The sequence below is a fragment of the Uloborus diversus genome, chromosome 8, assembly GCF_026930045.1.
Source record: "Uloborus diversus isolate 005 chromosome 8, Udiv.v.3.1, whole genome shotgun sequence".
NCBI classification, from domain to species: Eukaryota; Metazoa; Arthropoda; class Arachnida; order Araneae; family Uloboridae; genus Uloborus; species Uloborus diversus.
In genome coordinates this window covers 60,517,097-60,529,184 of record NC_072738.1, presented here as the reverse complement: position 1 = coordinate 60,529,184, position 12,088 = coordinate 60,517,097, and the positions used below count along the sequence as shown (strand labels likewise).

Genomic DNA, 12,088 nt, shown 5'->3' with positions numbered 1-12,088 from the left:
CTGAACAAAGAGAAAGGAACAGTAACTAAAGGAGCATTAGAAATCTTGAGTGATTAAACAGTATAGCTCATAAAAGCTATTAAAAGTGGAAAATTGAACGATCCAAAAATCAAATCTGAATTTTGAAATCTCATTGCATCCACTTCTGTCGCAGCCGCTTGCCATTTTTTGCGATGTGATTTTACTGCCTGGACATCACTTATTTTGAATTTTCTTATATTTTCAACACTTTTTATGTTTCATATTCTGTAGTAGCAAAATTTCACGTTCTTAGTTTTGCCACGCCCACTTAAAAAAAAAGCAATTCAATTGCATGCGAGTTCGATTCCATCACTCGTAAAAACCTTATTATTAAATTTATCAGAGATTATCTTAATTTGTTGAATGTTTTAGAAAATAAAGATCTTAAGTCGGGCGATAGAATACAGAACTAGTATGTTGTGGCCATCACGAAACTTTTTTCTATATTTTGCCTTTTTCTGATCCCTCCCCATACTTGACGAGGAAGTAATATTCCTAACAAAAACAAAATTACACATGCAAAAACTTGACGACCATCCCAATGTCTGAATTATTGTAAAAACAAAACAAAGAGCGAAAATTGAAAGTTACTTTAAAAGCCTTACTTGAATTAATTACAAATATTTATTTATTAACAAACATAAGATGGCAACAGTTAAAAATTTTAAATCATTGAGATAATATTTCCGATCATTTCCATACAATTAAAATCACGAGAAATACCCAGACGACAATCTATTACGATTTATCTTTCTTATTGTTGCATTAATAAAACTATTTTTATTCGCAAAAAAAAAAAAAAAAATCAACACCTCTTGGAGCGATTGGAGTCAAAATTGAACCAAAGCCTGTTTACGTATGGATTCACATATATTCCAAATTTCAACCAGAACGTAGCATTACTTCTTGCGATAGGGCACTCACAATGGAAAAAAAGAACGGGCGATTACGCTACCCCCTTTTTAGCTGTTGACACCAAAATAAAATCAGCTCTTATACGCACTAAGGGCTACTTGTCAAAAATTTTTTGTTTGATTCCGTTCATTATTTCTTGAGATACAACAGTCACAATTGACGGCAAAAAACGTTCTATAACTCAACCCCCGTTTGAGCTATTGACACCAAAATTGAATCAGGATCTGTACCTGTTAGGGACAACATATTGACCAAATTTTGTCTGATTCCGCCAGTTACTTCCTGGGGAATAGCAGTCACGCAAAACTCAAAAAACGTCCCATTGCTCCACCCCCCTTGGAGGAATTCGCGCCAAAAACCAATGGGCACAAGTTCACATAGGGGGCACATATGTGTACCAAATTTCGTTCGATTTCATGCTGTAGTTTTTGCTGTAGAGCGGCCACAAAAAACTGGTCACACACAGACGTGACATACATACACACACACAGACACAGACATTTTCCAAAAATAGTCGAAATGGACTCAGCACACCTCAAAACGTTCGAATCCGTCAAAATTCGAAAATTTGCACGAATCCAATACTTTCTTCTATATATTAGATATAGAAGAAAGTAAAAATAGGAATTCTAATGCTCTAAAACAGTAGTGCCCAACATACAGCATGCAAAACTAATCCATGCGACCCACTGCTACGTTCAATGTCGGGAAATAAACGTGTTCTGGAATTTCTGTACCTATTAATTAATATGCATTTGAAAATATGTAAATTTGTAAACAAAACGAATATACTTTTGAATCAGAAGATTGATTCATTACTGAATTGTATTTTCGAAAAAGATCTGATTTGGAAACATAAAGAACTAAACTATGTGGCTTTACTTTGAAGAACCAAAATACTGTCAAGTTACGTGGATGATTAAAGGCACTGTTGACTCTAAAAGGTAACTTTTGAAGCAAATTTATTGAAACTTAGTGATGACTCGTTCAACCTTTGCCCCATTCAATATCATTCTGCCTGTTTTTGAAAAAATATCAGGCATTTAAGCATCATCATATTTGCTTCACTGCATTTTTACTTTACTTAAATTTATATGATGAAGACAAATAAGAATAGTTTAGTTTTTTTTTTAAATGTGCACTTATATATTTTTTTCATAACGAGTAAGTGCTTCAATGAGGCTGTGGCATTCATATAGACGCTTTGCTAATGCTCATTTCCAAATATTACCAAGTTTGAGATTAAATAGTGCTATTCTCTTCGTATAACGAGGTCATGAAAATTTTCATTGAAGTCATGAAAAAGTCTTGGAGAAGTCATGGAATTTTTTCATCCCAATAGAGTATGAACCCTGGCTCATAATCAGCGCTGTTATTGGAGAAAAAAAAATGTTTGAGAGCATCCTTTGGTGTTTGGGGGACTCACCAAAAGAAACGATGGTTTGGAACCAATTTGCATTAAAGTTGCAATCTTTTTACAATTAAAAACCAAATATTCCGGACGGGGGAGGCAACCCCTCTTCCCCTGTGACTTACAGCACTGCTTATAATAAATCATGAAATCATTCAGAAAAATATGATCTGACATAAGTACACTTTCCCTTTAGGTTCAAAAGGGTAACAACCCCATCGATGTGAAATCCGTGATGGACTCCTGGACTTTGCAGACTGGATATCCTGTGGTCACTATCATTCGAGATTACAGTACAGAAACTGCGACAGTGGAACAGACACGTTTTTTGCTCGAGAGAGGAGGAGAAGGAGGTATTTCTTCTGTGTAAGTAGAGTTTCTGCTCCTACAGAAACCAAACTAACCGCTTCCGCCATTTTGTTGCTTGCTGAAAATACGCGATCCGGACCATTGCAATGTGACAGTGGCATGCCTGGGATTTTTTCAAGGTTGTGCCGTTGTCAATTTTAATAAATTGACATTAAAGTAATGGACTGCGCACTGGACTTAGAATCGAAGAATTCCGGGTTCGAGACCCGTCTTCACAAAATAGCCATCAACTTTATTAGGCGTTCGGATTTTATTCGGTTTAGGATTCGTTAAGGCCCTGGTGTCACGGTTCTGGGAGTTGATCTCTAAAAGTTTTGGATTCAGGGTACTAGAGACTTTCGCTGCTCTTCAATAATATCCCGAAATCGTGATGGCGAGGTTTCCACCTTTCGGTGGATGATAAACTTGGCTTCTTACATTCCAATGCTTTGAATTGTTGGAGATACTCGTCGTGTATACTCGTAAGAAAACGAAATAAAGACATTACTAAAAAACACTTGAAAAGCAATGCGCAAGGTGAAGAATAATTTGACAATAAGTACTGAAGATTACGCGCAATCGACTAAATATTGCTACGCAACACGTCATGCAGAGTTATTAGTTTTTATTATTTATTTGGAGATTAAAAATCAAAATGTCAACAACAGAAAAGTGTTCAAATATGCTTTGTGCTGAAATATGATTGAAATTAAAAAACAGCGTAAGTAAACAGAAAATACAGCACATAGCTATTTCGAGTTTACAACGGAGCCTCTTCATCTGTTCAAAAGTGCTCAAAAAGAGTAAGTACAGCCGTGCTCTCACGACATTTTTACTACGTGTTCAGCAGCACTTTTTTACCGGACTACTGCGAAGCCAAAAGAAAGGGTTATGGTTTTAGCAGTCTATGTATGTTTATATTTACATATGTACCGTAGCGCCTAACTATTCATCCGAGTTTGAAGAAGGTGTCAATCGATTCGTTGTTACGGCCCTGGTAACAAAGGCTGCATTTTAACCGACTTCAACAACAGGAAGAGTCGATTTTACCTTGTAAATCAGGATTTTAACAATTTCATTCCTTTTTTCCCTTTTTTAATGCGAGTTGTAAATAAATTTATTAAAAACGATGACATGACTACTGGGAAAACACTAAAAGGTAAGAAACACGTTAAGTGTTGATTACTATTATAGTCTTACGAAGTTAAATCAGTATTCCATATTTAAAATGTTCTATCAGTTTGGTATAATGACATTACATTTTAATTTACCATTCTTGCATATCAAACTAAGATACTTGCTTGTTAAGTATGTGTTCTCACGCTATTTCATCACTCTTTTTTTTTTTTTTTTTTGTCCTATTAGTTTTAAGTGGAAAACATTAAAATTAAGAAAACAAGTTTTAAAAACTAAAAGTCGACTAACGGCAAACAAAACATTAAAATTTAAAAAAACATGGTAACACGCTGTTTGATACCGTCGTTCTATTGAGAAGTACAAGTCATTTGATACGTTAGATGTTCCTATTTTTTTAGTTTTATCGAAAAATCCTCTGCCACTTACATATGAATAACATTATAATTCAATTCAAATGCCGTAGTCCTACGTTGTCAACTACAGAAAGCAAGTCTTTTAATGTGATACAAAAAAAAAAAAAAAATCGGTAGTTGACAGTACATGACTACGGCATTTGAATTGAACCATAATGTTTTTATACGGAAATGACAAAGGATTTCAATAGAACTAAATAAATAGGAATATCCAACGTATTTAATGATTTTTTTTTTTTTGCTGTTTGTCCGGTTTTTTAACCTTTTTTCTTAATTTTAATATTTTTGCACTAATTAAGAGACTCCATTGTAACCTTGAAATAGCTGTAATGTACTGTATTTTCTTGAAAACTTGTGCTTTATTTAGGTTTTTTTTTTTTTTTTTTTTTCATTTTACTCAACAAGCTATATTCCGCGAGACTGAGTTTTTTTCTTTCTATTACAATGTAAGATTCGTGCTGCAATGAACCTTTTGAAATTTATTTTGGGATTTTTGTTCCATTCTGTTTTATTTAAAATAAAATATTTTACCAGTATTTTTTTTTCTTTTCCAGATCTCAATGGGAAATACCTTTCACGTACACTGACAGCTTGAACCCTAACTGGAAGCCCGAAACCAAACTGTGGTTGCACAAAACTAACGGTAAATCACAAATCGTCATTGTATTTAACCGTACAATATTCTGATTAGAATGAAGCTTTTTGTTAAATTAAAGTATTAATTCTACTGTCATATAAGAAGTTTAAAATAAAATGTCATAACTTAGGAAGCGTAATTGTTACGTATTGCCAGACATTTACGAAGTAATGTAATTTGTAAGAAAACCCTTTTTTTTAGTGTTTAAAGAGGTTTTTGGAAGTATAATGCAAAAGTAAAATAGTGACAACTATCACTTTGAAGAAAATTAATGCCAAATAGAGAAAAAAAACGCAAGAAAAAAAGGTTATTTTAGTGGTTAGTTTAGTTACTAATACTCGAATCGTAGGGAAAATGGGGCAAAGTGAAATGGTGAAATATTTACTCTGCTTTTAGCTCTACCTAGCTTGTAATATTTTAACTATGTAGTAACACATGTAGTCTTTTCCAGTCAAGAAAAAAATCCCTCTGAAAATCAAAGAATATGATAATACAAGCAATTTTCGAAAATAAAATCAATGTAGAAAAATTTTGTTGTAAGTCAAAAAAGTTATTGGTATTATTAAATAATAAAATTCATGTTATTCGCATTTCAAGTATTAAGTGAGACTTACTGATCTTCAGTGCAACATTTATTTGCTTAATATTAAGCTTATTTGTATTGATGCGTTGTACAGTACAGTTAGGCATGTCCATGCAGGGCAAAGTGAAATAGTTCAAATCATTTACTTATTCAGTCTTTTATCAAATCACTTGCGTATTCATTTATTCATTAGTTCATATGTATTCCATCATTTAATAATTCCCTTATTTATTCATTCATTCACTTTTTTTTCTTATCAAATATCTTCTTTATTCACTCGTTTATTTATTTTCGTTTATTCTTTCTCTTTCCTTTTGTCCATTCTGTAATTCTTTTATTTACCCGTTTGTTTTATAAAAAATATTTTTAATGGTCGAATGAAAAACATTTCATGAAAAACATTCAATGAAATATATTTTCTTAAAATATGTTTCATTTTTCACTTTGCCCCATGGGGAAAAAAATGAATTTTCCACTTTTTTTTTTTGAGGCGCAAACTGCTAAAAATAAAAATAATGTTTCAATGCAAGTGTTATTGTAAATATATTGTTCTTTACTTATGCGCCGTAATTTTCAGAACAAATTTTCCAATTTGTTCATCGCCTATTACTATCTAAGAAGTAGTGACACATCGTCCATTATATCGGCAATATCTTTCTAAATTTTTAAAGGTGTTCACATGAAACATTTTTAAAGTTTCCACATATGCTATTAGGTTACAAAATTACGTAGGTTATACATTGCCAGCCTAACTGGCACACGACAACAACAACAACAACATAACAAAAACTATCTAATAAACATTGCATTATAAATTTTTTTGGGGGGCGTATTGTAATATTTGAGACTAAATCACTTAAAACTAATATTGCATAAAACTTTGACTTTCTTCAATGCAGTTTTTTTTTTTTTTTTTTTTTGAGTTGTTTCATTCTCTTCGTCCGATGCGATTTTGTTTTTATGTAACGGTATTGGCTAGAGGGAATATCAAAATGAAACTCGCTAAGATTTATCACATTCTTTAACGCTGTTTCACGCCAAACATATTCTAATCAGAAATTAAGTGATTTCATTTGTAATTTGTTTTGAACGATTTTCCTTCTCTCTATTCAGGAACAATCAAAAACCTTCCTGGACCCAAACACTGGATTGTAGGAAATGTGCAGGAAGTTGGTTACTACCGAGTCAACTATGATGAACACAACTGGCAACTTCTTGTTCAACAATTCCTCGACGATCATGAGGTTAGTTTCATAGTTTGAAAATTTAAAGCTGCTCATTTATGATTAGACATTTATTCTAAAACTTTCAACTTTCAAGGTTTCTAATAAGATAAAATACTCCAAACTTCAGCTCATAGACCCACTGAAAAGAAATTCTGAATCGTAGCAGATTATTTCCGGGCAACATTTTACGGGTTTCCACCAGTTTCTAGTGAAAATCGAATATTATTGAGTAAAAGTTTCCTGAATCACTACAAACTTCATGAACGCTGACTTCAGTTTGCTGACAAACACTTTTAGCTACGAGTGTCAAAATATATTCAGCGTCTTTATTAGACGTTCTGCCTTCAATTCATCTACGGCCCTTAAAAATAGACTGATCTCAAAGCAAGCGTAAGTTGTCAATCTGGATAGCGTAGATATGCAAGAATTGCAGGCCGTTTGCTTGCTGTTTTTCCGTAGCTTCGGCCGCATTTACTTAAAGAACTTTACCTGGTCCAAGAAGGACCAAGATATTACAGTAACCACATCTAAGTTCTTCGGAAGGTTCTTAATTCATTTCATTCAGATGACTAGCTTTTATTGTGAATATTTCTGTAAGATTCAAGGTTAATTTCAGGAATGTTGCTGACTTTTAGCGGGAAACATTCCTGTTTTTTGCCAGATATGTTACTAGCAGAAATTAGACACGTTAGCTGCCCATTATTTTCCATTAACTTTTCAGTTTTTTTTTTTTTTTTTTTTTTTTACAATACGATTTACATTTTCCAAATAAAACTATTGACTTCTTTGCCCGTGATATTATGATTAAAACGTAGCACTATAATTTGATAATAAGGTCAAAGGCCAACTAGTATTTATAAGCTATTGTGCTCCCCTGAAAACGTTAGCATTAAGTTCGAACCCCAGTACAGCAGTCACTGCTCTCAAAAACTGCTAAAAAAGGAGTTATTAATGTGATTTTATTTAAAAATTCGTATGAAATTTCGATGGTAATTATATCTTGATTCTTTCTGTTATGTGCCCAATATAAGAAGTTATTATTTTATAAAGCGAAAACTATTTAAAGAAATAAAATACATTGCTTAGTACAAAGCCCAACCATTATTATCTCTCCTAGTGCTAGGAAAATGATACAAAATGGTTATTGAACTTGAAATTAGTTTTAAGACTAAAAATTTTTAAGCAACAGAACATTAAAAAGGATGCTTTCTTAATTAATGTTATAAAAAAAAATTACAAAACTTTGTTATGAAATGGCATGCTCATTTTAATAATGTTCTTTATTTCAGAAAATTCACACCATTAACCGTGCTCAAATCATTGATGATTCTTTAGACTTAGCAAGGTAATTCATTATTTTCAGTTATTTTCATTTTATGTTGTCTTCATTGGTGCTTATTATACCTCATTAATCAAGCATTTCCAAAACAATTTACCCATTCCAATTTACCCTCTATTAACATTAGAGTTAATGCATAGTGGTTTGCAGCAAATGTAAATTTTTACTTATTAGGATATGTTTGACAGACTGAAATTATCCTCTGATAATCAGATATATCGATCAAAAATATAATATCGTCAAACGTTAGAAAGTATTCTCTGAAGCTCTAAACATTGCCGCACTTTCAAACGTACTCTCTAAAATTCCAAAGCGTCGTATACTCGAAAATTTATAACTATCGTCATCATCGTTTTAGAAACATTCCTTAAAATTCAAAAGCGTCGACTAGCGTTTAAACATATTCTCCAAGTTTGAAAAACATCGTCTGGAATTGAAAAACTTCTTTACTTAGAAAAATCACCGAACAAAAGTCTTCTGGAATTTGCAATAATTCTCCGAGATTTAAAAACATTATCGAGTGTTTAAAACCGTTAATTGAAACTTTTAAAACATCTTCTGAGGGATAAAAATATCATTTGAAATTTATTAACTATCGTTCAAAAGTGTCATCAAATTGTATTGAAAAATTTTAGCAAAGCCAGACCGAACGTTTAGTAATGTTCTCTAAAATGCTCGACGACGCATAACATCGTCGAGCATTTACAAATATTGTCTCAAAGTTTCAATATATTGTCGAAAGGTTTTAAAGATTCTCGAAAATACAAAAAATTTTCGATCAGAAATTCAGAACAGTTTCTGACAGGTGAAAACATGATTTGTCTTGTAGAATTACTGGGTCTGTTACAAGCAAAATTTTAAAAAGAAGTTGGTAGTTTTAAGTGATTGGAAAAATGGTAATAGCTATTTTCTCCAGATTACAAAGCTTTGAAACAGCGCAATATAAGATTCATTGATCACTGTCGTGTGCTAAACAAATTGTACAGACAATGTGCCGACCTTCTCAATGATGAGCTATTTTGACAAGCTTTCATAGGTCGCAACGTTATCGTTGTAACGGGTGTATTAAAGCTACAGACCGTAACTGTACATAATCGCTTTTAGACCTTTCTTAAGAACTAAAATTGTGTAAAATCCTTTTTTTTTAATGCATTTCTACACTGTGGTGTCCATCAGCACACTTTGTGCGTCAGCATAGCGTTTGCTACCATGTGTTCCCATACATATATATATTTTAAGTTTTTTGTGTTTCCCGGATATTTTTCATCACCCTTACTGGGTGAGTGCTGCTTTTTGTGTTAAGTGTTGCTTTTTTTTTTTTTTTTTTTTTTTTAAGACTTACTTTATATAAATTAATGTGTCGATTTTTATTAAATTACACAGGTCTGCAACCAAAAAACTGCATGGGATTTTTCACTGTATCATATACATTTTTACTCACTGAAACCAGAACAAAAAGTAAAAAATGTCCATCGTGTCAATTTTTTTTGCAAAACTTATACATTTATATGATCATATTTCATTGATTCAACTAAAAAGAGCTTCAAAGCTGTCTTGCTGCATAATGGAAATACATTTGCCTCACTTCGTATGGGACTTTCGGCACATTTAAAAGAAAAATATAACGCTTTGGCTATGATTCTTGAGAAAGTCAATAATAAAAACATCAATGGATGGTTTGTGGAGACTTCAAAATTCTAACTATGTATATTTAAGCCAGCTGGTAGGTTATACAAAACATCCTTACTTCTTATGCTTGTGGAAATAGAGATACAGATCTCTATTGGGGACAAAAAATGAGTGACCTTTATCCCCGATAAGAATAACGTCATTAAGACAACCTTGGTACAGTCATAGAAAAAAAAAACGAAACACTCGATCGTATTCAAAGACTATTGACACTAGAGACAAGTGTAAGGAGCTATTGTTTCAGAAATAAAAAGTTCTACATAATTATGCTAAAAAAAATTGTAAAGGGGTCGTCTTCATATTAAAACGAGCATCAACTTCAAATTTTTCAACAAGAACGCCCTTTTTTTATCACATATTTGTGATCAGCATCCTTTTTTAACTTTGTATGCAAAGTTTTGTTTACTTCGATCCACCCGTTACTTCAGAATCGAGGTTTGAAAAATTCCTCTCGTAATGTTAAAACGTATTTTGATATTTTTACTCACAACACAAAAACTAGATTAGGCACGGCAAAGATTGTTGTTTTATGTCAAAATATGAATCGACCCAATAATAAAAACATCATTTGCAACACTTAAAATGTAATTTTAGTTTTTTTTTATGAATTATTTTAATATTTTTTGAAAAAATATGATCTGAAACCATATTAAATTTTAACAGAAAAACAATCTAGAAGAGCTTTTATGTGGGAATCCAAAATTTGGGCTCAAACTATTCAGTAGTTTTATCGCTATGCTTAAAAATTCATTTTTTCCGTCTTTAGGGGTCCGTATACTTTTTTAAAACAGAAATTATGAAAGTTAGTTTCTTCGTAAAAAAAGAAAAAAAAATGTTCAACAAATTAAGCAAACCAATTATGACGTGTTTTTTTACATTAGAGTTACGTCTATGAATTTTAAAATGCATAAATGTATTCGCTGTCTCTGCAGAAGAACAACACAATATTGCAACAGTCAGTTTTTTGTGGATATCGTTCAAACGTCAATGTGTAGACAATGCGAAAACACTATGTAATTGTCTAATAAAAGATTATTTTATAGAACTTTTAAAGTTAAAATCTACACTAAAAATACTTATGTTTTTCCTTTTTTTTCCTGCGTTTAGCCATTGCCTTTTGTAAAACAATCTCTCAGAAAATAAAATTAACATGCACAACTTTTTCATGGAAACATACAATAAAACCTCATTGTCTTGCTAGTCATGTAGCAATAGGTAGTGTAGTATTAATGGCTCTTCCCGGTGATAATTTGCTAAAAGGAAAAATTATTGCCTCGTCTAAATCGGGAAAAAGCACTCGAAAAATAGACGACGGTGTGAAGTTTCGCGTTTAACAGTATCCAAATGGGTCAATAGGTAATATTTGCTCTTAGATAAGTTTACTGGTTTTTAGGATTTCTTTTTTTTTTTTGTAAAGTGTTTGAATAATTTTCAATGTGTTAAGATCTAGGAGAGGAAATGTCAGTCGCAGTAGTGGGCCGCGTGCTTTGAGCCGTATCCTGCACAAAAGTAGTAGTTGTGGCTAATTGCGAACTTTTTTTTTTTTTTTGACTTCGTCAAAGATTTAACAAAACATTCGTTTGAGTGTTAGATTAAGTTGAGTTTCTGTCTATTCTTAATTATAATTTAAATACTATTTTTCTATTTACTTTCTCGGTCATTGTCCGTGCATTTCACATTAAAATCATTCTCGCAAGACAAAGATAAATTTTCAAATTATTTTCTTCTTTTTTGAATAACATGGAAAAATATCGACAAAGAAAGAAAGGTATAATAAATTATTGTTATGAACTACTCGATATCTATCTTATTAAATGCATGTTTTCCAGAATCTAATATCTGAATAATCGGCCCCAACTTTATAACACTGTAATTAATTCTACTTTCTTATCTTATTCTTTAAGCAAAGAACGGGCCACATGGGGCTGCTTCTTCAATGCGATATAATTACGATTTGGTTTTCCCATTCAATGAGTGCTGTGGGTCATAATAAGGCGCACAACAGCCCTGATCTAAGATTAGTCGAACAATGAAGCAGGTGTCATGTCATTGAAGTTGAGAGTGCCTAAAAACTGGTGGATGAAGAAAATTTATCTCACCTGTGAGAGGCCGTACACATACAGCTGATAAATTTACTTTACCTACCAGTTTATTCGCACTCTCAGCTTCAATGAGGTGACTTCTGCATCCCGCAAGATTAATTTTGATTCCTGTCTGCAAAATACACAGCAAGGACGAAATTGTAGTCTCTGGATATCTTAACACGCCTGTCGGGTATGCTGCGTGTAGTTTTGCTGTAGGTGCGCCAGCTTAATGCCTGATACTATAGAAAATGTTCGTTTGCAAGTATATAGTGCGCGAAAAAAAAT

At 32.4% G+C, this 12,088-nt stretch overlaps 1 protein-coding gene across 1 annotated transcript in view; it reads left to right on the top strand.

Annotated features, from left to right (window-relative positions):
* Positions 1-12,088, top strand: part of LOC129228058 (aminopeptidase Ey-like) — a 164,083-nt gene that overhangs the window by 117,618 nt on the left and 34,377 nt on the right. The window contains exons 11-14 of the mRNA XM_054862693.1: positions 2,544-2,713; positions 4,800-4,888; positions 6,579-6,709; positions 7,981-8,036. Coding sequence (XP_054718668.1) covers positions 2,544-2,713; positions 4,800-4,888; positions 6,579-6,709; positions 7,981-8,036 — 446 coding nt within the window. The remainder of the gene's footprint in view (positions 1-2,543; positions 2,714-4,799; positions 4,889-6,578; positions 6,710-7,980; positions 8,037-12,088) is intronic.